At 41.3% G+C, this 27,434-nt stretch overlaps 1 protein-coding gene across 2 annotated transcripts in view; it reads left to right on the top strand.

Annotated features, from left to right (window-relative positions):
- Positions 1-26,991, top strand: part of rgs17 (regulator of G protein signaling 17) — a 32,464-nt gene extending 5,473 nt beyond the window's left edge. Inside the window, exons 2-6 of one of the 2 annotated variants that reach the window (XM_012865016.3) lie at positions 1,106-1,522; positions 8,486-8,616; positions 22,516-22,590; positions 22,699-22,930; positions 24,701-26,991. In XM_012865016.3, coding sequence (XP_012720470.2) covers positions 1,520-1,522; positions 8,486-8,616; positions 22,516-22,590; positions 22,699-22,930; positions 24,701-24,889 — 630 coding nt within the window. In that variant the 5' untranslated portion in view covers positions 1,106-1,519 and the 3' untranslated portion in view covers positions 24,890-26,991. The remainder of the gene's footprint in view (positions 1-1,105; positions 1,523-8,485; positions 8,617-22,515; positions 22,591-22,698; positions 22,931-24,700) is intronic. The other variant, XM_036126434.1, reaches the window with a different exon arrangement.
- The last annotated feature ends 443 nt before the right edge of the window (positions 26,992-27,434 follow it).

Genomic DNA, 27,434 nt, shown 5'->3' with positions numbered 1-27,434 from the left:
CTAAAAGACCCGCAGCATCTAAACTCATGAAATGATTGCGTTCTGCCTACAATATATTTCAACCAAAATTGCAATTTTGACTTTTCTCTGCGTTAACCACAAGCAACAAAAATGTCCTCTAAATAAAGATGTTTGTAAACAACGACTTTTTAAAACAAGAACTTTTAATGTTTCTATTAATCAGAATATTGTTCAAGAGAACAGCTTTTAGTTGATTTGGACATCAATCCTTGTTGAACATGAAGTGCAACCAACAAGCAATTCTATGTTTTAAACTGATTGACCTGTACTTAATGCTATGTATGAATATACAAACTCTAAAACAAGTAATACAATTAGATTATCTCACTGCTGCAACTGTCTTCCCCCTCCATGTGGAGGCAAACCCACTTTAAACATTTTACCAACACCTAATGGACGTGTCTAATTCCCTAATTGTTACATAGCCAAAAATTGCCGACTCTGCGATTTGGAAATTGCGTTTTTTTTTAAATTGCTATTATATCGAGAATGCGATTAATTGTTCAGCTCTAGTTAGAAGGTGTTTTAGTGGACAGACTGCAGCCACGGAGCATTTATCAGGGAAGTAGTCTCTGCACAAGCCTGTTTTAAGCGAAATAATAGTGCAAGTGCGCTTCCTGTGGCTTTCCTCTGTGCAATGCTAAATGTGGCACTTTATTTCCTTCTCCTGGTCCTGTAAAGACTTGAGTGTTTGTATCTTGTGAATGCACGGTATTAAGGCATGGCCACAAGATAATTGTTTCCACACACGCTAATAACTTGTGACCATGAAGGATTCGGCTTTTTGCAATCCGACCAGAGGCCCATCGTGTCGTCTGCCTTTTTGTAAATTCACATGTTGATTAGTCTGTAAATCACGTCGGCACCTAAAACGGCAGGATGTTTAGGGATTGCATAAAGTAACGGAGATCATAAATACAATTTTAGTGAAAAAGAAAAGGTTTAAAAAGGAAATAGAGATTAGGGTTTAGTTTTTTTACTTTAGAAAGAAAAGGCCTGCTTCACCCAAACCGAAGTCTGCATCCTGTTAGTTTACCTGATGAAAACAAGCTGAATGAACCCGATTCCTCCCTGTGTTTTCCAGATGCTGTACATTCGCCGCCCCCTGTCCTCCCGAGTCTAGAAAGGATCCTTTTTTTTTTTTTTTTTTTTTTTTTTTTTCGAGGTCCGGGGGAAGACGACGCCGAGAGAAGCCAGACGGGGGGAAGCGAGTCCAGGAAGCCCAGGGTTGAAACGTCGCCGCCGCCTCTCTCTCTCTGGTGTTCCTTCCTGTGCTTGTCGGTCAGGGATGGTGACACCAGCAAACGCTCCTCCTCCCCGTGGTGAAACGTACCTCCTCGCCTCGTCCCGCCGCTCCAGCGAGCCAAACAGCCCAGCGGACGCTCAGACTCCCCCGCCAGTCCGTCGCCCTCAGTCGACCAGCTTGCTATCAACCAGCAACCTCTTACCTCACGCCATGACCGCTTTCTCTCACCTGTGTTTAGGAACTCATTAATTCATGGTAAGTGTTAATTACAGCTATGAATCTCTAGATGGCTGCCAGCCTAGGGAGGCTAACTTTAGTGTCAGAATGGGAGTTTAACATTTCAGAACAGAATGGAGGAGATGGACTTTTATTACTCTTTGGCATGTTTCCTTTAAAACTCCCTTAATTATTTACAATGATTTCTACTTTTTTACCTTCCCATTGGGGGAAAAAAAACACATTTGTTTGTATTGTAGCTATTCTAGTGCCTAAGTTCCTTATTTAAACAGGTTTTTAATTTGAATTTGTGCTGCTTAGACCTGTAGAGTTTGGTGCCTGATTGTTAACGCGATTTTATTTCTGCACAGGTGATTTTTGATATAAAGAAAAGCCAGTTCCAAGCTCTGAATTTGTTAGCCAATAAACAACTCAGGGAATTGAGGTGCCTCTTAAATACAGAGATGTGGGGGGACAAAAACGAGGACACCCGACCACAGCCTGTGGGTTTTCTGACATATCTGGACAAATGGATTTTTAGCATCTAATTGAACATATTATTAAGAAATTCAGTTAACATAAATAAAGAACAAAAACTGAATAAAGAGATGAGAAATGTTCCGTACAATTAAAAAAGGCAGTTCCTGGTAAGGAATACATTTGGACACCTTCCTTCAGGTTCACAAGATGAGAACAGCAATAATATGTTTGCATGTTCTCCAGACTTTTTGAGGGAGAGTGAACACAATGGTGCTATCAAAATAGCTGCTTGGCACCTTTTAAAAATAAAGTGGGTGTAGCAGTGTGTGAACGTGGTAACAAAGGTCAAACTTTGAAATCGGCCGTTCCAATAGACAAATAGTCAATAATAGGAGGACGCTCAAAACAACTGACTGGTCTAGCCATCTAAGCAAGTTTACCCTTAAAGAACACGCAAGATGCTAGAAGAAGTCTCCAAAAGCTGCTAAAACATCCCAACGTGCCCAGCATCAGGCTACTGTCGCTGTTGACGTCAAAATGCATGCCTTTATAGTCATAAATATATAGTCACTGCACACTTTTAACCTACAGGAGGAAACCTTTGTTCTGTAAGAAAAGGCCAGATTACAGCTGCCAGTGGGAATGTAGACAAAGACCAGAACTTCTGGAATAATGCTCCTTTTCAAGGATGGCCTGATATGGAGAAGTGGAAAGCCTTTGGCCTTGTCTATGCCCAGATCCTGATCTTATTGAGTGACTGTAAGGTGACTTGAAACAGCCTGTAGATGCAAGAAAAACCCCAAACGTCTCAGAGCTGAAAGTGAGCAGGGGAGCTAACCTTCCTCAGACCGATGTCAGAGACTGGCAGATGGCTGTAATTAGTGTCTTACTACTCCAGTAGGGCGGACGGTAGCTATTACCAGGTAGGGTCTAACTTTCCTTAGGTAGAACACCTAACAATGAATAAACTAGTTTTTTAGGAACCGTAATTAAATCATGGTGTTTTCCAGTGATAAAAACCAGTGGAGCTACAGATGTTAAAATTCCTTTATAAGGAACTAAATACTAATTGGTATGACCTTATAGGCCTGACTCTGAAACACTGTTCAAATCAACAGCTTGTAAGGCCATTATACCCTCAAGTGAAAGATTCAGCACGCTTATTGGTCCCCATGGTGCAGATGTGTAAAAAAGCCTTAGAATAAGTTATTGGTAGGCAGACCTGGTGGCCCCAGTAATCCAGTCTTTGCTGCAGTTCTCTCACGCTGAGCCTTAGATAAGTTAACCTTCTTTACTCTCCTTCTCACTGTACATGGTGGTAAGATAAGCTTGTCATCATCATCCATCCTTTTTTTGTCACGCTTGCAGCTGTTTTGGACAATTTTTGTACTGCTCCGACTGGAGATGTAGACCTATGAGGATCTACACATCATCACCTTTGATCATATGGTCTTTCCCATTTTGAAGAGCGGCTTAGAGAACTTAGCCTCAGCATTCACGTCATCTTTATTCCCCAGAAAGCCATGGATCTTTAATTAAAAGGTTGTCGACCCTTGCATTGCAGAACTGTTTTAGTGGCTTTTATTTTACAGGAATTGTTTAGGGGAAGGCAATAATTGTGACACCAGTGAGTTTCTTTGAAGAAAACAACAAGAAATATTTAACAGCACTTAATAAATGTTACCATATCAAGGCTAGGATATTTTGACAAATTTTTGCCACGAGGGTTGAACATCATGGAGGGTGCTGCAAATAAGCGAAAGAATAAAGTATGAAGTTGGTAGCTCTAATTTGCCCTTTTGGGTCACAGTCTGGAACGGTGGCCACTGGTAGACGGACATGGGCATCAGCCTTCTGGATGGATGGATGGACTTTTATAGTATATAAAACCATCCACGTGTTTTAAGGTCACAACTATTCTCCTCTTACTATTGGATCACTGCTTCTCTCCCAGACCTTCACACACCTTCACACCAGGGATTGTGTTTGAAGCCACATCCATCATCGGTGCCATTACTGACAGTATTTCCATCTAACCTCGCACTGACTGCTTTCTGATTTCCCAGCTCAGCCTAATCCTCTCAACTGTTTTACATATGATTTTTTTTTTTTTTGTGTGTTCTTTTTGTGTCATAGACCAGCACAGGCTAGCTACTGTATGATTGTGAGTTGGAACGACATAAAAACCTTGAAGAAAATGTACCCCTAAATGGGCTCTTTCCTCTGATACCCCTAAATAAAATTGAGTTCATCAAATTGCATCCAAAAGTTCCTTAATCAGTAAGTAGAGTTCATGTTTGTGTGTTTTTAATCTCAGCGTAGGCTTCAGAGGTTTGGTAAACACCGCCAAACAAACAGGATCATAAGGAGACCAAGGAACACAGGAAACAGACCGGGGTGACAGAGGTTGTGTAACATGAGAAAAGGAGGTAGTAGCTGGAAGAAGTCCTGTTTACAATCTGCCTCAACACATTTGCAAAGCATATAAGCCCAAAATGTAACTTTTTGGTATACTTTCAAAATGTTTTGTGTGGTGGAAAATCAAAACTGCTCATCAAACCTGAGCATCCCTATGGTGAGGCCCGGTGGTGGCAGCATTGTGCACAGAGGTTGCTTTTCTCCGGCAGGTGCAGAGAGGCCAGTCAGAGTTGATGGGAGGATGGATGGAGCTAATTTAGAGGACAGCCTGTTAGAGACGGCTTGAGTCAAGGACAGCCAGAGCTACAATGGGGTGGGATCTAAGCAGACGTATGTGTTCAAATGGCCTAGTCAAAGTCCAGACCGAATTGAGCATCTGTTTGAAGAATATCAAATTGTTGTTCACAGGCGTTCACCGTCCAGTCTGACTAAAGTTGAGTTGTTTGGTAGAGACATGACCTCCCCCTTAAAGAAAACCATCTAGTTCACTGTTGGATGCGACTTTTTGTTGATCTTTTACATAAAATCTTAATAACATACATTGAAGCAAGGTCATGCAGAAAAGTTCAAGCGTGTGAACCTAGGTTGGTTAAGGTGCTCTAGTTGTATTTCCATCCGTATTTCCTAAACTGTATTTCAAAGGCACGCAGACATGCAACTCAGCAGGGGTGAGGAAACCATCATTGCACATTTATGGCCCAAATAAAGCAGCTTTTGAAATGAAGATTGACATTGTATTGTAAGTGCATCTGACGTGTAATAGCTTGTGATAGGATGGATCTGAATTCTTCTGAAAGTCAAGGAAATAAACAGTGTAACAACCCATGTGGCTGCCTTTTTGGTCACTCATCTTAGTATATTTGTGTTTCCAACCAATATTTGCATATCCTTCCAATATATCCTCTACTTCTGGCTCGTAACAAAGCCGAACCCTGGCGGTCATTTGCATCCGGCCGCCTATTTTCCACTGTGCTGCCTGGTTGCTGAATAACTGATGGCTGCTCCGCTGGTCTGACGAGTGCATTTGCATATCAGGCAGGTTGTGCCAGGCTTAGCTCCTGGTGTAGCACCATTGTAGGATACCGTTTGTGTTTATGCTCAGTAGAGGGAATGATAAAGAGGGGAGCGACCTTTTTTATGGTTCCCACACCGTTGTTGTAATTTGGATTTCTAAGGACTATATGGGAATTATGACTTTACAGGTGAGAGCTCTGTTTATCTGTACTATAGTTGCTTAGAGCATTTCTAATTTTTTGTATTTTTGTGTGCGTGTGAAGTCATTGGCATAAAAATAAATAAATCCCAATTTTGAAAAAAAAAATAAAATTTAGATTTTTTTGTCTTTTTAAAAAATCTCAGCACTGCATTTCTTTCTAGAGATGCCAGAAAGTGTTAGTGCTACTAAAATAGTTGGTTGAAGGGCATTCTGTTTTTAAACTGAGCTGCACCAAAACCTTTAGCTCCTCACTATGTGGTCAGCACAGGACAGATCATTTTCAGAGAACAAAGGAAGGACATTTTATTAAACCGAGTGCAAAAATCCTGTACTTGCGGTGGCTTGTGTTGCTCTATGATCCAGTGCCTCAAATAAAGTCTTGGTGAGCCATGTACGCTCAAAAGATCCTAGTTTATTTAGAGGTGCATAGTGCAAGTTTTGAAGTTAAACAATATTTATTGTCTTTCCCATACATGCCCACGCAATTGCCGACGTGTAAAATTAGTTTTCCTCTATTTACCGCAGTTGTCTCTATAGAATCCATTAGTCAGTTTATGAGAGGTTGAACCGGGTCGTATTCTCTGGGCGTGCGTGTGACGCACTGCGCGATCTTGTTCACCTGGCTACTTTGTTGAGTCTCTGCCGCAATTCATGGGAGAGAGCGCTGGTTAACTTCATTATTTACAGCTTTCTTGCCTCAGAAGACCTCACGCCTCCAAACAAAAGACCTGTGCGGTCACAGCGGCAGATGCCTTTCCTCTTCTCCCATGCACGTGCACACCGGCGTCATTTCAACGTGTTGCCAGAGGGGGCAGACGTGTACGCAAATCCTTGAACCTACGCTATGCTCCTTTAATGTATCAAGAATTTAGTTACAAATGAAATGACTTTTTAGACAAACTCAGTCAATTTTCCTGTAAAGCTCGAACAGCTTTGTAGTTTTTCAGATTTCAGATCGCTTCTATAAACAACTGCTCAAAGTTGTTTGTAAAACATGAGCATAGAAAAAAAAACAGTTGATTAAATTTCATTGAAGTTTCAAGAACAATTGTTATTTTTTTCATATGTGGTGAAACATCATTTTTTGAAGGTTCATCCACCATTTTGACTCTGGCTTAGATTTTGAATCCTAAAAATGTGGGTAATTTCAGACTTGTCCATGTGGGGGTTGTGGGGGGGGGGTTTCAATATAAAAACCTTTAGAAGTTTAAAGAAAGTTTTAGGCGGATAGATTCAGACATAATTTGGCTTATATCACAGTAAAATCAACACAAACTATTCCTGTGATGATTTGTATATATTTCCAGTTATCTTTAGGAGTCAAATCAAAGCCCAACTTTTCCAGTTGAACTCCAGTAGAGTGAAGTACAGCAGACTCCATTTGGCTACATTTTTAGAGTTAGGCCTTTTCTTCATAAAGCCATGTAGTGATATCAAAATGTTGTATTGTGATTATTGTGAACAGCCTGATTATGCTTTTCAATATCACAGTTGTATGAGAATGTGTTAAAACAAATTAAAAAAAGCATTATAACAGGTATAGGTTCATCCACTAACAGTGTCGCAACCAGATAAAGCCAATTGACAACATTGTTACTTTGACCAGAGAAATTAGCCTTTTATTGTGTCTCATCATGTTTATACACAAAGAAGATGGAGAGTTGGGAATTAAAGACTAAAATTTCTCACAATCTAGTCATCTGAAATAAAAAAGATTGAAAAACTTAAAAAAAAATTCTTACATTTTTTTACTATTTTTTTTTTTTTTTTTTAGAGGTGGCTGTTTTCTAAACATCTCTTGAAGTGGGATTCTTCACCCACTATATCATGTGCTTAAATTAAGGGTTGGATCTTGCTCAACTTTTCTGTGTAAGATGATGCTCTTGCGTTAAAAAAGGAAACTAAATTCAAGCCGTTTTAAATCCCTTCACCATGTGTGCCAATAAGCGCGAGGGGCGCTGTGGGTCGTAGGTGGAGGTTTCCTGTGCATCGCGAGTGATTACATGATGATGGGGAGGAGAAGGTTGGATATTAGTAGCTCTAACAAGGCAAATTGACAGAATTACAATGTTATTTATAGTTTGAGGGCCTGAGGAGGACTGGAACATTGGTCATGCAGCGGGAGTGGCACACATTAACAAAAATAAAGTCGAAATTTAGGAGAGCTTATCTCTGTTCTTGCAGAGAAACTTGCAGATAATAATTTGATATAATAAAAGAGAAAGCCAGCGCTCACTTTACTTGCTGTTCAAGCATGTTTTGTACTAGAAAGAGCTCGTATCGGGAAGCAAAAACCTGAGCAGAGTAAATGGGCAGTGGCACAAACGGAGATTAGTCTCAATTAAAACAACCAATCAGTAGCAGTTAAAAGAAGGCCCCACGCTATAAAGGCCTCCTGCATGAATCCTGATCTCCAGCCAGCTGGTGATGGATGCTGCATCTTCTGATGCCGCAGCATGCAAGATGGATGGCGACGGTTGGCGATGAATGGGTTAAATACGAACGGGCATGAATTTGTGTATTTATCGTGCACATGTGCCCGTCCATGTGTGTGATATGCAGATCCTGTTTGCCTCTCTCTGTCTGCACCCATTAAAATGCACATTTAGCGTGTGTCAGCGCTGAGTGAAACACTTGGGCTGATGCCAGGAAGCCCTCGTACCAAACAAGGAAGGGAATCCTCTCCGTCCCCCTCCCTCATCAGCGCTCTGCTGCGCTTCGTCTCTCTCTCTTTACCATGCATTCACCCACCAGTTCCCCCCGTAGATAACATGTGTCCAGAAAAAGTGGAACATGAGGGTTAATTTGTTTCTTCTCTCTCTGTAGGCCTGTGATTGATTTGAATAGGATTTAACTATGTTTGTTTTGTGCATGCATTCGCCGTGAAGCCCCACAGTGTGAGTGGAGTGGAGATGAGAAAAAGGCAGGCGGCTCACATCGAGGCCCCACCCCAGGCCCCCGGCCAGCCCAGACCGAATACCTGCTGCCTCTGCTGGTGCGGCTGCTGCAAGTGTCTTTGGTAAGTAAACTATGCAGTCCACTTTTACTGCCTGCTTGGTAAGGAAGTGCTACAACAAGGCTGTTTTTAAAAGGTTGTAGCCCTTTCAATTATAACAACAGACTCTTGCAAAACTCTGTCGAGCTTGGTGCAACCACAAACCTCAATGTATTTGATAGGGATTAAAAAAACAATGGGCTTTCATTTGTGTTCAGCCCTCTTTACTCTGACACCCCGAAAAGAAAATCCACAGGAATCAGTTGCCCTTTGAAGCAACCTAAGCAGTAAATAGAGTCCACCTGTGTTTAATTTGTTAGAGATTAGAGAGCAAACAGCTTCATGAGGCTCAAGGAACACAGCGGACCGCGAATGGAGAAAGCTGTGTAGAAACCTGAAGCGGGGTTGGGCATTAAAACTATTTCCCAGGCTTTGATGAGCTCACTGAGCTCTAGTCAATCCTGCATTTAAAATGGCAAGAGCACGGTACAGTTGTAATCCTGCCAATACATGGCCATCCACTTAAATGCCAGGGCAAAAAAGAAAATCCCAGGTAAGTAGAGTGTTAATCAGAGAAGTAACCAAGAAGCATCTGCAGCTCGGGTAGAAAGAGCTGTTATCTAAAAACAACTGTGATTAGTGCACTCCACAGATCTGGCATTTATGGGAGAGTGGTTGGAAGAAAGCCATAAAAAGTCAACAAAAGTGGATCAGGGGGCTTTGGCCGAACGAGACCAAGGTTTTGCTTCTTGGCTTGCATGCAAAATACTGTTGAGTGGAAAACTAATACTGCACATCGCTTTGAAGACGGTACACTCATGGTGAGACCTGGTGGTGGGAGCATCAGTCTGTGGGGAAGCATTTCTTTACCAGAGACAAAGTAGCTGGCCAGAGTCCGTGAGGAGGGGGGTGGAGGTAACAGGGAAATCCTGGAGGATGTAACAGAGGTGAGATTAGAGTGGAAGTAATTCTCCCAGCAGCTGAACATACAGGCAAAGCTTCAGGCATGGCAACTCTTCTTTTGTCATACTCTGTCCTGTTATCAAAAATGTCCTCTTCAAAAAAAAACAATCATCTTAATTCCAGGCCTTAAAAGTGTTAAATACAAACAGGTTTTTCAAACCAAGTCTTAAATTTCATTAGGAATCAGGGACAAGTTTTCTCATCTCAAGATATACAGAAAAATCTCTGATTCTGCTTCAGTCACTAGTTATTAAATACATTTACCGTTATTGTATGCTAAAAGTAGAGGTTGTTTTAAAGTATTATTTTTATACGCCGTAGTAAAAAGCTAAAGCATAATATAGGGTGAAAAAAAGCACCCACAAAATTTAGTTTTTAAGTAAACTGGCTTATTGTGCAGAATTGAAAACTGCTTTTGTTGTTGTGCTCTGAAACATATAGTGACACTGGTTGTGTAACAAGCTATTAGCTGGTCAGTTTGCTTGGGTTTTCTAGCTGGCCTGCAGCTTTAAAGACCCACTGTAATTTAAAGAATAAAAATTATTGTCTTAAAGGTATATAGCCACATTATATGGCTATATTAAAAACGCCAAAATCCAGTTGATTATGATCAAATGAGGCTATATACTCCAAGCGTCCATCCAAATGTGTTTTGATAGTCCTCTGTGAGCTGAGATGAGCTGACTTAAACAGACGTGGCGCCATCTACTGACAGTACCGCAGAACTATTAAAAAGCCAGATGGTCGCCATTGACGCAGCTACTAAATAAGTCCTGACCGAGCTGATCATGCTATAACGCCTCGTGAAAAACTGATAGAAACATCTTCTCGTGCTTTTTTACACTTAATCTTAAAGTTTTTTTTGGAAACTACGCTGGGAGTTCCACACTCGCTCGCCTCCATTGCCTCGGCTTGTTGACCAATTGTACGCATGCGCAGTGACGTAACTCCGGTTAAATGATGTTGTAATAGTATAAATACACAGAAACGGCTTTACTTATTAACAAATTGAGCAAAAACAAAGCTTGAAAGACATTAATAAAAAATACTTTGCCAGCAGGACATGATAATCTTTCAGAAAAACATTGTATGCAACCAAAGTGAGTTACTGGCATATATATTTAAAAAAAAACGTAAAATAACGTCAATATGTACCTTTTTAATAACAGCAATGGGCCGCCATTGCTGTAAACTCTGCTCACGCTGGAGTCTTCTCTTGCATTTTATCGAGGAGACTTAAAACCATAACAATGGTTTGGTAGTAAGGTGTAGTGTTTTTAAAACTGTAACTTATTAAACAGTGGTATACTTCAGTATAGAGACCAGGAAGGTGCTTTACAGATGTTGTTACTCTGGCAAAACTACGAAGGTATATTTACATAGCTTATCCTATTAAAACCCTTAATGTGAGTTTTTATTCACCACATTTCAAATCATCATTTTCCTAAAAGGGTTTTTAAACGCGATTAAGTCAAACTTGACCAAAACTATCGGAAAATGCTGTAAAACGTAATGTTGTTAAAAGATGTTCTGTCTGCTTGGAGGAAAGATGAAATTAATTGTGGTTTAAATATTTTACACATTAATGTAAACATGGAATAAAGACTGATCCCAACAAAATTACATTGTTGCTCTATGTTTGAGTGGGCGTGTAAACCACCCACTCAAATGTAAACCAGAGACAAAATGTAATGATTTCCAGCCTTTCCTGGGTAATTGGGTGTTTGACACGAACAGCAGCACAGCATCAGTAACCCCATTACTGACATTACTGTGGTTTTTCCACTTTTCTTGTATTATAATCAACATAAATAAATAGAAATCAGCTTTTTAAACAAGTACTGTAGTGTCTGTATCAGGTGAACAGCATCACCAGTTTTGGGTGACATTATCAATTCAAGTTTTTAAAAAATATGATGCAGCCTTTGAAAGGGGCTGATGAGAGAAGAATACATTTAACCATCAAAGAAAGGTGATACAAGGGTAGAAATCCCTCTTTGTTCAGCCCTTTAAGCACAGTCTGGAAGCATATGCTGTATTTTCCAATCGTAGTCGCTGACAAGAAAAGCAAGATGGATACAGCAGTTTAACCATACCTTTTGAAACAGCGTCTGTATTTAAAGCTGGGTAAATAAATCAGTTCTTATTGCTCTGATGTAGAAAGTCTGGTTTCCTTAACATTCAGCTGTAGAAACCCAAACCTTATACTGACACAAAGCTGGTATTTGATAAAGTAACTCAAGCGAACAGCATTTCCATTCTTTAATTTAAAGTTATGATCCCTTTTCGTTGCGTTTCATTAGTTATGTTTCATTTACAGTGGCCTCCCCCCTTACCCTCTTGGCATTTTTCATGTATAGTTGCCTCACAACCTGGAATTAAAGTTGATTGATTGAGAGTTTGCAGCATGTCATGTTCTAAACATGCCTACAACTTTAGAGATTTATTTTCTAACTGTGAAGCAAACGTCAAATAGGACAAAATAACAGAAAACGTCAGTGTACATAACTGTCCACCCCCCTAAAGTCAATACTTTGTAGACCCTCCTACTGCTGCAAGTGGCTTTGGATCAGTCTCTATGAGCTCGCCACATCCTGCCATTGGGATTTTTGCCCATTTCTTAAGGTTGAATTGCTTCATCTCCTTCATGTTGGATGTTTTTGCTTGTGAACTGTTAACTTCAACTCTAACCACAGATTGTCAATGAGATTGACGTCTGGACTTTGACTAGGCCACGTCAACACATTTAAAGCACTCCAGTCTTACTTTGGGTCGCTGTCCTGCTGGAAGGTGAACCTCCGTCCCAGTCTCAGATCACAGGCAGGCTGACACAGGTTCTGCTTAAGAATATCCCTGTAGTTAGCACCATCCATCTTCCCTTTGCCTCAGATCAGTTTCCCAGTCCCTGCTGCTGAGACACATCCCCACAGCATGATGCTGCCACCGCCATGTTTCACTAAGGGGATGGTGTTCTTGGGGTGATGGGATGTGTTGGGTTTGTGCCATAGTGTTTTCCTTGATGGCCGAAAAGTTTCATTTTACTCTCATCTGACCAGAGCACCTTCCTCCATACATTTGCCCGCGTGTCTTTTGGCAAACTCAAAATGTGCCTTTTAAGAATCAAGCAAGGGCATTTTTTTTTCTGGCCACTCTTCCATAATGTCCGGTACTGTGTGATTCTGGGCCGTCACATACGGAAGATGACAAATGCAGAGAAAATCGTGGAAAAAATCTTAGCTCTTGCCTCTGAATCTGCGGTCTTATGTCGCAGTGTGAGACAAGTTCAAGGACGGCGGTTGTTGACGTCCTGCAACCATAAGATAACCTCAGATAAATATCAGACATAAATATCTCACAGGGTGACAGCTGCTACGATCTACGTCTACTAATCAGAGCCTTCACGATACGAGAGACTCCACAGGTTCTGAACGGCGCTGCCCTGCAAATAAAGAAAAAAATTAATACGTTTCGGTCAAGACATTTCCTGACTTGGAGAGCCTGTCCTGTTTGCTGTGAACAGACGTGTTTGTCTGACTGGAGCAAACACGCCGGGCATTGACCAAGACTGGTAATAGGTGCATCTTCATCAACTGAGTGCAAATCAGATGACCACACGCCAGCCACAAACCAGTGACGGCTTTCATTATTCTCTTATTTAGGTGGCTTAGACCAAGACTGATAAATAATTTGGGCCCTGGTGCAGTTTTTCTTCCTGTTGGATTTTTATTTCTGCGTCTGCACTGGACTTATGCGTTTGATTTGTTTTTGCTGTTTTTGTTAGTAAACAAAGCACTTTTACCACATTTATCGCAACTAGACCAGGAAGTACGATATTGAGCATGTGCACAACGACTAAACAAGGAGAAGGGGTAGGATTCGCTCCACCTTGGAGCCACTGTAGATCGGGTCGGTCTTCAACCTCGCCGAGCTGCAGGACGGTCTGCTGGCTCTCGCAGCAGCTGCATTGTCACCATCTTGCTTTCTGATAGCTCTGCAGCACAGCCAGCAGATATTTGCTTATCGCATTCTGTGCAAAGCTCTTCTCAGGCGCAAAAAGGACTAAGTAAACACTATCAGGATGAACGCTTGGTATATATTGTTTTATTTGAAGATGACTATATGGTATTTTGTGGAGGGGGGGTTATAGTCATAGGACATGATTAGGCCTGCCGGTGTTGTATATGGATGGTATAAGCTGATAAAGTTGCTTATTGACACATCAACGTTGACGTTGTACCAATGTTTATTAGATCCAGATCGCACAGTGGGTCCTGGAGTATTTGTAGAAGAATGCTAAAGTCGCACAGTGTAAAGCAGGCATGAAGTCCAGCTCTGTGGAGCATCCAGACTATTATGGTCCTATAGACAGATCCTCCAGTCTCTGCTATGGAGCTCTGCAGCTCCTTCAGGGTTACCTTTGGTCTCTGTGCTGCCTCTCTGATTAATGCCCTCCTGGGAGCTCTGGTGGGCGGCTCTCTCTTGGCAGGTTTGTTGTGGTAACCTGTGCTTTCCATCTGAAGATGATTGATTTGATGGTGCTTTTTTTTGCCTGTCACTACTCAACATTTTTATTTTTATGCTGCATGTTTTGTGTACTTTGCATGCCAATGTAACATTTAAAAACAAGGGTGCTATTTAAGGAAATTTGCTAAACTTAACTCTTGTTTTACTGGGTTTATACTGTAAAACATGTTTTGTTTTTTTTACATGAAAGAGATTCCTTCAAATTCAGGCTTTGTATGCAAGAGTTTGGCAATCCCTCAACCCCAAGTTGCCCACTCAGCAATGTGTTGCTGAGTGAATGTGTGAAGCTGTGGAGAATGAGAGTGAAAGTGCTTTAAGTGATCACTATGACAAGAAAAGCACAATAGTGTTCAATTTGTTCACCGTTTGCTAAGATGGTTGTTGATCAAACTTGCCGTGAGAGACAGAGATGCCAAGTTTAACTGTAAATTAAGTGTTTGTTTCACTTAAAAGTCATAGGATTAAGTTGAATGATTAAATCGCTTTTCAAAAATCAATGTCAGCGTAGTTATCTGGTTATTGGAGTTAAATGTGTTAATTAATTGCTCTTAATCCTGATTTCATGTTCAAGGCTGACTTTCTTTGACTGGAAACAAATGATATTTAACTCGCCTACCAGAAACCAGCTAGTTATGTAGAAACGCGTGAAATCCGGGGAATGATGGTTGGACAAGTTGTCGGGATGGTCTAACTGTGAAGTAGAGGGAAAATATTAGACCTTGACTTAGAAGTGTCCCAAGAAGAGAGTTTTTTGAGATTCAAAAAATTGGGCTAACGAGCCAGCTTCAGACATCCCACCACTGGTAGGTGCAAGGATGGCGCCACAGCGAGTGCTGCAACAAAGCAGCCACAGACGCAGCAGCTTATGTAAATTTAGCAAGAAATAGGCGATGAGGAGGAGGTGGCTATCTCTGCAAGAGATAAAGAAAGTATTGGAAATGTGTGAGAAACTTTGAGATGTTATTTGGATGAAACCTCCAGAAAATGTCCCAGCTGAGCTATTGAAGGCGCTATTTAGTGACAAATGCCAAACTCAATTCAATTGGACAGTTTTTTTAATCGAAAACCCCTGCAGATGAAAGTTAGAAAAGCATAGCAAAAAGGGCAGAAATCCATAATTAAGATTAATTTATTCAGTTCTGCCTTTCTATTCCACTTCTGTCAACATCTTAATGTCCTCTGACCTCCAAGGTCAATGCAGTGAGTTATCCTGTACTCAATAAAACCAGTTTATTTCAGTACATTCTACTGTATTGTTTTCATAAATTTATTATTTATTAGTACATTTGACTTATTCAAAACCAACTTTAAAAAACGTGTTTGTTAGGAGGGTCAGGAATGGATTAATGTCATTTCAACATATTTCAGTAGGGAAAGTTAATTTGACGTAAGAGTAATTTGAATTACGAGCTCCATCATTCGTAAGTCAAGGAACCACTGTACATAGTTTAAAAATTCATGAAAATTGGGCCGTACATATATAGAGAACATTAGAGCACAAAGAGCGTCTTGAGGACCGTGGAACACGACACATACTTTAGGTCAGAGAGAACATTATAAGGAGGTTTAAACAGAGAAATGAAACAATCGCTGGCTTTGGACATCTCATGGACATCCATAAGAGTCCTGGTAGGGTGAGGATTACTCCAAGTTATCGAGCAATTACTTTGCCAAACGACTGTAAAATAATGCCCGAGGTAAAGACGGTAGTCGATGCAGTATGTTGGTTAACAAAAACAACGTACATGGGTAATTGTTGTTTTAGGATGAAGTCAATGTATTTGCTATTCTGTTTAATCTAAATGTAGCTACAGTCAAGTCAGGGGATAAAAAGGGCTTCCTCTTATTTCTAGTGCTGCAGACCAGGACTTCTCAAAGAGCTTAAGGTTTGTGTGAGCAACATAACAATTTTTAGTTTAGTTTTAGTAGGAAGAACACATTTTAACGTTCAGCCGTTCCTCTTAGGTTAACAGGCAGCTTCACTTAATTAGCATCAAGACAATGTTTGCTCTGCCTTTTAAAAAAATAAAAATAAAAAAGCTGAACAAATTGCACTGCAGGTCGGACAGTTGCACAGCGCATCGCCTCTGAGCAAGGCACCAGCGCCGATCTGAGGCTCCTCCAGCTGCTCGACTGGGGCGCCGCTCTCGCCCGGAGAGAGGAGTGAATGAAACATTGTTTTCAGGCAGTGAATGGTGAATGCTCTGCTTCTTTCACGCCACTTCATGTCAAGTGGCCGCAGCTTGCGGACTGTGAGTCCGCTGTGTGCTTTTTAGCCGAGCGCCGGTGTCGGATCTCCCAAACCAGGCCTGGAAAAACAAGCTCCACGCTAACACGTACGTTTATGTGCTGTTTTGGTTTGGGGCTGGCAGTGGATCATTTGCTTAGCTTACCTAACGCGGGTAAGAGTTTAGTAAAGCCTACATGTAAATCGCTGAACGCGCTGCGTGTCAACATGTTTTCGTGTTTTGTTCCTTTCCTGTTCAGGCGAGTGGTTGAGACGAGCCTCTGAGTCAGAGATGCCGTCTTCTTGAGGAGGTTCATGGTTGAATTCGGAGACTAAATGCTAAGGGAAGATGTTAAAGGGTCACGCAGAGAGAGCATCCTCAACCAGTCTTACACAAGGCCCTTATCTGGTCAGGGTGTCTTCTATTTCCGTCCCAACATCACATGCAAAACAGCTGTGAAGAACAGCCTGTATATTTAGCCGTATTGTGAGGACGCCGGGGGGGAAGGGGGGGGGGGTGCTGTGGCTGGTTTGCACCATTACTGCTGCACAATAGGGACTTTGACAAGAGACAGCAAGAGGAAGGAAAGATCCTCCATGGAGGGGCAAAAATAGCCCGCTCTGTGTGTGTTGCGCCGTGGTTTTCTGCGAGTGTGACTGAGCTGCGATAGACAGAGAGGCTGCTGTGTTGTTTACAGTGTTTACATAAAGAGTTACACTGAAACGTTATTGTTTGCGTCCACCAGTAATTAACTGCGGCAAGAACAGGCGACCTAAAGTAGCAGGCGGGCTCCACGATGGACTGCAGTGGTCGTTTAAAGGGAGACATCGGTCAGAAGAATAAGGTCAACGTGTAGACAGGCTGATTGTGAGAGTGAAGCTCAGGTGTATTTTTTAAGAAAAATAAAAAAAATTTGGAATATTGTTGTTCTACAACTAATTGGTTAAAGTATATTAATCTAAATTTTATAATGAACTAGTTCAAAGATTAAAGTGAAATTGTTGAGATTTACACAAACAGGCACCAGTGCTTAGAAGTGCTTAACCAGACTACTTAACATGTCTCCACTTAACAGACGTTGTGGTGCTTTCTGTCACACTAGCTATGCTTCCTTCTGCTTGTTGGGTGAATTTTGAGCGACCTTTAAAATGTCGCAACAAAGAAAAAAAAATGCAAATCAGGTGTGTTTCCATCTACTGGTTTGGAAAGAATTCACCAGGCTACGCCAAGCCTAATTTCTCCAGAAGTAGACGTTACGCATGGCTGTAATAAACAGGAAGTAGAGGTTGCAAACTAGCAAAAGCAAAAAAAAAGAAGAGAAGAGGATTGTGTTGCTATTGGGCAACTTGTAATTGTTCTGTCATGTCAGCTTGTACACTGGTGATGTTACACGCTGTCCGGAGACGTAGAGAAAGAAATGCATTTCTATGCACATTATGGGAATGTCCGGGGAAGACGCTCACAGCAGAAACAGCTGATCAATCATGTGAGGTAAATGTTCGTTACCTCAGAACGTATTCGGCAAACGTGTTCTCGTCTCCCGTTTTGCACATTAACTGTTTTTTGGGAAAAGCCAAGAACCACCTCATGCGAGTATAAACCCTAACCCTCAACCTTTTCTAATCTGATACTTCAAAATGTGTACAAAAACATTGATGGAAACACGGCTACTGTTTCATTTCTAAGAGGTTCATTTTTATGGAAAAACACTTATCAAAATTATAAGTTGTTTTTCAAAATAACGGCTATTGGGTCCCTCCAAAGCGATAGCATTGCTTCTAATGGGGTACCGCGTGCGAGCTATTTTTAGAAACACAACGTCACGATGACGTCACATCACGTGGTACGCAGTGGGGCAAACTCCGGAAACCCGCCGCTGTTTTGCTGTAAAAGAGACGTGCGTTACCCTTGGTTTTACTCGGTAAACGACTGCTTTTTCCAAATCTAAGACTATGGTTTTTAAACATTGTTGCTATGGAACGGGCAACAGCGACTCGAGTTACGCTGATCGGCCGCATATGAAGGATGTTTTCTTCAAGACTGCCAAGGAGAAATGTGTGCGCTGGGACCGGGGCGGTCGGCCTACACAACAGTTCAACCCGGAAAAAGCTACCAAATTCAAGTACATATGTAGCAAGCATTTTGTTGGAGGAAAGGGCACAACCGAAGAACATCCTGACCCAATTCCAGCGACATCAAGTCAAGGTAAGAGTATTTTGGTGGCCGACATGTTAATAAAGTAGCGCCTGCTACCATGACAGCATATCATGGTAGCAGGCGCTAACATGATAGCCTGCTACCAGGATAGCTTACTCAAAAACATTTCAAATGAGACAAACATTAAACATATACCCATTCCTGGACGGTGATTGCAAACAACAAAAAAAAAAAAAACGGCCGACGCTGCCATGATCGCCGCCAGGAAAAAAAAACAAAGCTTACCGTTCATCAACTCGGCCCGTTTTCCGGTCTTTTTAAGCCCTCGAACCTCAAGCCATCGTTTGAGCTGAAGGTTGGTGTGTTCTTCGACAGTGCGACCAGTAAACCGTGTGCCTGGGACATCGTCTTGGGAAAGTTTAACGGCTGTAAAGTCGGTCATATCGCTGGTTCTGTTGCGCTTGTAATAGCTGGGTTATCCGTGCGTTCTCTCCTGTATGCCCTACCTAAGCGGCAAAAGGGGCGTTGCTCTTGAGACGGTGACGTCACGTGCGCGGTACCCCATTAAAAGCGTGTCCCCTGCCTTTCATCCACTGACCGCAGAGATTGGTGCCCCACTGCCTGTCCTCTGAGTTCTGCTCGTACCTCGTTACGCTACACCAGGCTGCAGACTGCACACTTATACCATCTACACAGCCTCACCAACGCTGCGCTGCTCTCAGACCATTTGGCCTAACTGTGCACAGGCAATGCCAACGTTTGCCCTTTTTTAAGATATTGGTCTAATCACACGATTGGGTTGAAGATGGAGTCATCTACCTGAAGTCTTGCTGCTGGGAACTGGAACAGGAGTAGAGGTCACACAGTGCTTGAATCGAGACAGTTTGGTTGACAGTTTCTTTGAGTTACTGGGAGTTGAACAAATTCTTGTCGCATATTTTAGTGAAAGGAGGGAAATGGCAAAAGATCTTCCAGTCTGGCCATACTGCCTCATTGAGGACGATGGAACACACTGCAAAAAGGGAACTAAAATTAAGTACGTTTTTCTTGAAATGAGTGCATGTTTTCTTGATTTGAGCAGGTAAATAAGATTCTTTGCCAATGGAATAAGATTTTTGCACTTAAAGTAGAAACAATTTATCCCCATCATCCTTTTTCAAGTGCAGAATATAATTTTATATTTTTTAAGGGTAGAACTACTAATCCCATTGGCAAATAGTCTTATTTACCTGCTCAAATCAATGAAAAATAGACTAATTTCTAGAAAACTTTACTTACTTTTATTTCTCTTTTTGCAGTGCACAGTCAATGGCGTTGTCTGTGGATGGAGGACAACAGTGGTAGAATATGAAACTTTTTGTTAACATAATCTAGTGAATTTCAGAAAAGGTCATTTAAAATGTCTGAAATCATAATAAACAAGGATAACAATCAGTTCAACTAGTTGATAGGTTGTTAGGTAATGTCGTCTCTCTCTCTCTCTCTCTCTCTCTCTCTCTCTCTCTCTCTCTCTCTCTCTCTCTCTCTCTGTCAGTCCTCATCAGTGTCAGGATTGTGGAGCCATTTTTTATCTGCCCACATTGAGTTCTGCGTCTGTATTTAGGACCTTTTATCTCTTATCTGCACTGACCAGTTGCACAGTGCAAATGTACTTAGATGTAAGCCTGTATGAAAGGAAAACATTACTGATGAGCAGCAATACATTTGGAGAACTGTAATGATTCCTTTGTAGTCTTATGATGCTACCAAATTGCATTTTGTATATGTCTTGTGAAGACTGAACTTTTTAGAGGGAAAGACACTTTAAAATGTAAGGAAGCTGCTCTACATGAAGTGATTAGTAACCACAAGAGGCAGCGCCTGCCGTCGGTCACGTCTGGCTGTTGTCGGTTTAAATAAAACTTATGGAGGCTCTTGGCTGCCGTTTAACTCTGTGTCCTGTGGATTATAAAGTAGTTTCAAGGGTAAAATGAGCCCAGTTTTCCTTTTTTAATGGCAGGTCTTCCAACAATAGATCCAAAAAAAAAAAAGCATTAAAAGACTCTTACAGTAATTAGCTGATCAGTAAATTGAATGAGATAAAGCACTGGCATTCTTCACCAGATGTATTATGAATGAATGTGTGAATAATTTGTTCTGCCCAGAATATAACAAGTGGATCCCGGATCTGATCCTATAAAATAACAAACAAAAAGCGTTTTCTGTGTGATTCATAATTTCATGAAAATATTTTTCATGAAGTTAATTTTTTTTGATCCACTTGGATGTTTAGTCACATTTCCAGTTATAAAAGACTTTTTTTTATATATCCATATTCTGCGTAGTTGATAAATTATGGATTGGAAAGGGGTGCCTAATTTCCCATTGAAGCTAATCAACAAGAGCAGCCGGGGCTGTTTGGGGAAAGAGATAGATGTCCTAGGGTCTTCTCCTGGATCCTTTAGCTATGGAGAGGGCAGATGAGAAAAGCAAAGGATATGGAAACAATTAGGGTACTTGATGCTTTGTGGAATTTGTAAGATTGTCCCTTTTTCCAAAGACATGAAGAGTCCCAAGTGTTTTAATGTAGAGAGAGAAGTGGAGACAAAATATAAACGTAATTCCAGAAAGACGCATAACAGAAAAATTATAAATTGATTTGCTTGTCATTTAGTGGATCATGTTTTTGATTCTAGAACAAAACAAGACCTTGCACTTAAGAAAGAAAGAAAACCTCTGCTTGCAAGATCAGGTGTTTCTTGTTGCTCACTTGGTCTGCACACATCTCTGAGCGGATGTTGGTTGACTCCTTGTTAGAGAAACGCTAAATCTTTCAGGTTTCTTTGATGCCACATGGCAAACCAAAGCTCCAGCTCCCTTCCTTGATTTTCTGTTGGGTTGGCGTCCGCAGACTGGTCCGGTCACTCCATGACCTAAACGTGATTCTCCGTCAGCCTGTCCTCTTGTGATGTAGTGGGTTACCTGTGATGTTCTTGGAGACTACGGTCAAAGATGACCTATAGGTCCACGCCCTGTAGCTGTGCCCTGATTTCATCCAGTGAGACAAGATCTTGCATGGAGCTCTAGAGCGAGGGTGACAGGAAAGCCTTTTCCATTTTATTTTGTTTCCTAAGAAACTACATCAATAGTCTTTCACCTTCTAGTATCTTGCCCTTTAACAGCTGATTGATGTTGATTGAAAGGGGAGAAACTGATTCTATTGAGAGGTGCATTTAATACCCATAATCAGCCGGTGTCAGGAGTATCTGTAATTGATTGTAATCGCATAAACAATCTTGTTCACAGTCGAGTGTTATTATGTACGTTTAAGAATCATGGTTTGTTTTGAAGAATTTGAAACGAGGTCAGAAACTAATTAAGAAGAACATTTGGTTTGCATTCGAACAATCAGTTTACAATGCAAAGCAGAAGGCAAAAATTAAAGATTATTTTAATAAAATAGTATTTTAACAATATGCTGAATCAGAAACTAATAAGCTTTTGGACAATTGATTTTTAACGTCAACTAGCCATCACAGGGACTAGTTGAATGGCTAAGATGGACTCACAAGATGGCTGACTTGCCTGCAGATCAATTCTGGGCTAGCCATTCAGCTAATAAACAAAAATAACTCCTTCAAGCATTGTGTGATGCACCTCGAAGGAGGAGGGGCGCAGCTGGGTACCGTAAGCGTGCATGAAGCTAGCGCGTTAGCTTATGGAGGTTTTCTCCCTGACTGGAAGTTTGCTGAACATTTAATGTTGCTGTCAAACAAACATCGAGCATTTCAAGTAAACAAACAACGCTTAGCCTAATAGCCCGTTGGGGGCGGCCTGGCAGGCTTATAATACGGTGTGGGAAACCTTGGATTAATGCTGTATATTTTTGGATTTAGAGTCCAAGAATGAACTACAGAGTCCCTTTGATGCTCTCTATAGTTCAGCCCTTGTTCTCGTGGCTGGACCCCAATGTATTTATTTCTCCAGCTGTATGCATCAGAATTGATGCTATTTTGTGATGTTATTGCAACATTTGTGTGTAATTTGTGATCTTGTTTTGTGTCATTAACAGGAATGAAGACAGAATTGAGAGGACTGAACGGCAGACCTGCACCAAGATGGACAGTATTGAAGCTGATGAAGAACAGTAAGTGCAATCCGGCTCTCATCCGCTGTTGCCTTCCTTGTGTCTCCATCGTTGGGTGTTTGTACGCGTCTGCGTGTCTAACACACACAGCCATATGTTACGTTGCAGACGCCCTAGTTTAGAAGAGTTGCTGTCGTGGGCACGGAGCTTTGAGATGATGCTGCGCTCGTTGGAGGGCCGGGAGGTCTTCCGAGAGTTCCTGCGCTCCGAGTACAGCGAGGACAACCTGCTTTTCTGGTTGGCCTGTGAAGAGTTAAAAAAGGAGACGAACCCCTCGGCGGTGGATGAGAAGGCCAGGATTATTTACGAAGATTACGTCTCTATATTGTCGCCCAAAGAGGTGAGCCACTGTGGGAAGCACTACCATCAGTGCCTTGTGTGTGTCTCGATCAAGAATCGACAAAGACTTTCATTTATTTCAGTGATTACGTTTTTAAAAGTGGATTTCATATTTACAGTTTGCTTACATTTAAAGTTATATAAGACCAATAGAAAAGGCTTTTAATACAGCAGTGTTGGCCTACTGAAAAGTATCACCCAGTACTTGCTCAGGGCTCGTTCCTATCAATGCAGCATTTCTTGGAGGCAATAAGTCTTGCGTTGCTTTCAGGATGACCTTAAGCCTGTGAGCATTGTTAGATCTATCTTCTCCCATTTTATGCTTGAAAAAAAAAGTCCTTAGATCATCTGTGAGATATAGGCAAGGGTTACGGACAAGCTCCCCAAATCATCTCTAACTCTGGAATCTTCTCCATTTCATTTTAATTTTTTATTGTATTTACCGTATTTTTGGACTATAAGGCGCACTTAAAATGCTTAAATGTTCTCCAACATTGATGGTGTGCCTTATAATCCGCTGCACCTTAAATATGATTACCATATTTGTGCTCACTGACTGATTTTATGCGGTATAATGCGCTCAAAAATCTGTTAAAATGTGTAAGTACGACTTTGGTTAGCAATGGAGAGGCTCGGCTCAATGGATATTTGGAGCATAACGGTACACTGTGTCACTACCTGATCGGACCCCTGAGCTGTCTACAAGACTGCCTGACTGTAATGTCTAAACTAGAAGTGCATTCATGTTAGGCAGCCCCTTGCCTGGAGTATGTGCTAGCAACAATAAACCTAGTAAGTTAATTCAATATAAAAGTTACGTTTATTTTGGCTTTGTTAGAAACAGGACAGTGTAGTCCAGCTACTCTGTCCTCCCTACAGAGACGGATAGTCTCCCTCTCAGGAGAGAGAGGTGTATGCGGAGGGGCTGAATTCTTGGGAAGAATATTTAATGCGCCTTATAAGCCGGTGCACTTTATGGTCCGAAAATACGTTATACAGCACCAGTTCATAACACATGTCATCTCAAGGCACTTTACACTTTACAAATGCAAATTGTACTTTTGTTTTTGGACCACTGACCAACAGTCTTTATTCTCCTTAGCCTAGGTAAGACAAACTTTTTCCTTCAACATAATTTGCCTGCTTCTTGGTAACATTAAAGGTATAGTCACCGATTTTTGTGCAAGTTTTCCCAAGTCCCTATTTGAATAACTGCGCATGCTCAAGACCGTCTTACCTTGCTCTTCCACTTTTCAGGGGGAGAGTGTGAAAAAAATCTTCCAGATCCACTCTGGTCTTATTTCGTTCTACCGATGCCTTCATTTTCTTCTCATAAACATGAATGCGGTTCGTTTCTCGCGACTCTCAGTCATGTTCAAAGTCTACGGTGAGAGCAGCGGAGCTAAAAACTTAAAAACCTTCCCTGTTAGGGGTTTGTCTGCTTGACACTGCTTAAGTCAGCAGTGTTCCCTGTCATTGCATTTCATAATTTAAAAAAAATACCTTTATTAGTCTTATACAAATTTAGAACTATCTGAGAAACCCAAATTTGGATCTTCATTAGCCATAAGCTTACAATCGTCAACATTGTTAGAAATAAATGGTTGAAATATACCACTGTGTGAAATGAATCTATGAATGAGTTTCATTCTTTGAATCCAATCACTAAAATAAACTGACAGTTTTAATTTATTCTGATTCACCTCTATGTCTGTTAAAGGTTTCAAATGTAAATGAAGGAATTTAAAACCATATTCTCTCCTTACCCCAGGTGAGTCTGGACTCTCGGGTTAGAGAAGGAATAAACCAGAGCTTAGCAGAGCCTAGCAACACGATGTACGAGGAGGCCCAGCTCCAGATCTACACCCTGATGCACCGGGACTCCTTCCCTCGTTTCCTCAACTCCTCCGTTTACAGAGACCTCCTGGCCAGCAGGAGGCGCACCTGCCTCGACACCTAAACTTTGCCACCGTTCATCATCGCCAACGTACGCCAACGAGACTACTACTTAAAACTTCAAATACTACTATGGTGCCAGAAGTCAGGTTTGGAAAAAAAAAAAGTCTCTCGCTCTGTTTTGATGGAAAAAAAAAAAACATCCAAGATAGCTGGTCTGATTTTGTTTTTTTTATTTATATTTTTTAAGAAATTTCTATCCAGTAGTTCACTGGAGATAGGTCGGCCTTTGCTGGCTGCTTATTGGTCGTTTGAGACCATTATTGCTGGCCAGTGATTGTTTTGCGAGCAATTTGTGCTGTTTTGTTCGATTTTGAACGGCCAACACCACCCTAATCAGCGATCGGTTTAAACGACCGATCCAATGGCCGAGCGCTGGTTAAGCGTGGACCAGGACTCCTCAGGTGGCGAGGACACGGAGAAGGAGAGAGACAAAAAGGACAAACCCACTGTTCCTGTACTGTAATATTTGAACCTCATGCTTTTTACCTTCACTCTACTGCTCTGTCCTTACTTGTCACTCTTTTTGTTGTCGTCCTATTTCTCTGTTGTTATTTTTTTTTTTTGTTTTTTTTTATAACTTCTCACTGTCCAACATGACACCCAGTGGTTGGTGGAAATGGGAGAATCTTTGCCTTTTGAACCAGTTTAAGCATCGGCTCTCTCTGCATGCAGCTCTCTCTATCTCTCTCTTTCTCTCTCTCTCTCTCTATCTCTCTCTCTCTACTGTAGCTTGACAATATAAGCCGCGGACTGCAACCTTTTCCAAGAGGTATTAAGGCTGGCTGTGCCTGACTGTATGCGTTCAGCGAAGGGTGAAAAAAAAAAAAAAAAAACATTTCTGTCAGTTTCACGCTTACTGCAGTTTTTATTGAGATGTAAAAGCTGCCTTCTCCGACCCTTCCTCAGTCCGTCCGTCTGTTCATCCGAGCACTTTCCTTCATTTAACTGGGAGAAGTAAGGGCTAGAATTGTGGTTGGGCAGCTACTTCTAATATTATAACTCATGAACTTCTCTCTGCTGAGAAACATCATAATGCCTTTACGTGTAAAGGAAGGCGGCAGAAGCGCTGCTGCAGATTTGCTGTGAAGCAACCACAGTTTGTCCAACAATCCCTACCTCCCATGCCTTTTTTTTTATTTCACCCCTTCCTTTCGTCTGTTTAAGGAACCCCCACAGCCTGAGAAGCACAGGTGCCAATTTTGGGCCAAAACCAGAAATGGAGAAAACAAAAAGACACTTTTACAGTACATTGTCTCAATGAACGAAAGCATTGTGGATAGAAAATGGTAGCAATTTCCTTAGGTGCAGGTGTAAACGTGAGCTATTACACCCTGGCCTTTGTCTGAAAGGCTTCAGCTTTAGATGTTCTCGTCCTTGAGGTTTCGGATTTTAGTGGAACGGTTAAATGGGTGCCAAATGGGACTTTAACGTTTCTGTGAAGAGGTATTTGATATTTACGAGCCTGTTTTTACAGCTGGGGAAGAGGGCTGGTTTAACCATGCTGAAACACGGCAATCCCAGGCTAGCAAAAGAAATCTGCGTAGTTCTGCTCCACACAAGCCGTTCCAGCTAAAACCAAAAGGGTTTAAGCAAGCCGTGGACACGCAGACGATAGGATGCTTGTGCTAATCTTCCCTCCCACTGCCAGCCCTCACACACTCTGGTCTGTTTTTTCTAACATGACTTGGACAGCATGCAGTTATGTTGTGTGCGTGTGTGAGATACAGTAAAACACAGAACAGTAAATAAAAGTTATGTTGCCAAATGTCCTGTTAATATATTTAGCATATAAATGGACACTGTTTTTTTTAATAATGTGAACATTTAAACAGAAACTTTGTTGTCAGCCTATGGATCTGCAGTAGAAAGTGCATGAGTAGAGCATATAATATGCCGTTTTTAATCCAATGAGCCTCCGTGTCAATTGACTTGGTGGATATATGACCCACATGGTCTGGCTGGCCGCCTTCGCTAACTACCTGAAGTTCTCGTGCCAATCTGGATCTGCAGTAAAGTCAAGAGGCAATTGGTTCTGATTAGTGAGGGTTAGGCATGGGCCGGTATAATAACTTTGAGTAAAAACAGTTTAACAGTATTAACAAAGAAAAAAGTAAAACAGGTTGAACATCATCTGGTTGCTTTAATTTAAAACAGAAACTGAGTTATTTCCACTGCTGTTGAAATATTTCAACTCAGCAAAACATGACGCTGCAAATATTATTGTTGAACATTGCAATAATTATATCAATTTTTCTTTTCCAGCACTACAGCGTCCCTAAAACCTTTTATGTTGGTCACTGAGGTCTACGTCGGTTCTTGGGCAAAAATGTCTGGGAAAGTCCATCTATGTGGACAAAACATTACTAGAAAGGAGAGATTCAGTGTACGGGGCCTGCAACACCACAACCCCCCAAATACAGTGTCCAAGCAGTCTTTTAATGCTCCGATACTGCACACGACACAATGATTATCGTGAATCAATATGTTTTGCAGTTCTAGATAAACCATTTGATTCTTGTAGTTATAAAAATGTTATCTATAACATT

The sequence above is a fragment of the Fundulus heteroclitus genome, chromosome 22 (assembly GCF_011125445.2).
Source record: "Fundulus heteroclitus isolate FHET01 chromosome 22, MU-UCD_Fhet_4.1, whole genome shotgun sequence".
In the NCBI taxonomy this organism is placed as follows: Eukaryota; Metazoa; Chordata; class Actinopteri; order Cyprinodontiformes; family Fundulidae; genus Fundulus; species Fundulus heteroclitus.
This window is presented reverse-complemented; position numbering and strand designations above follow the sequence as displayed.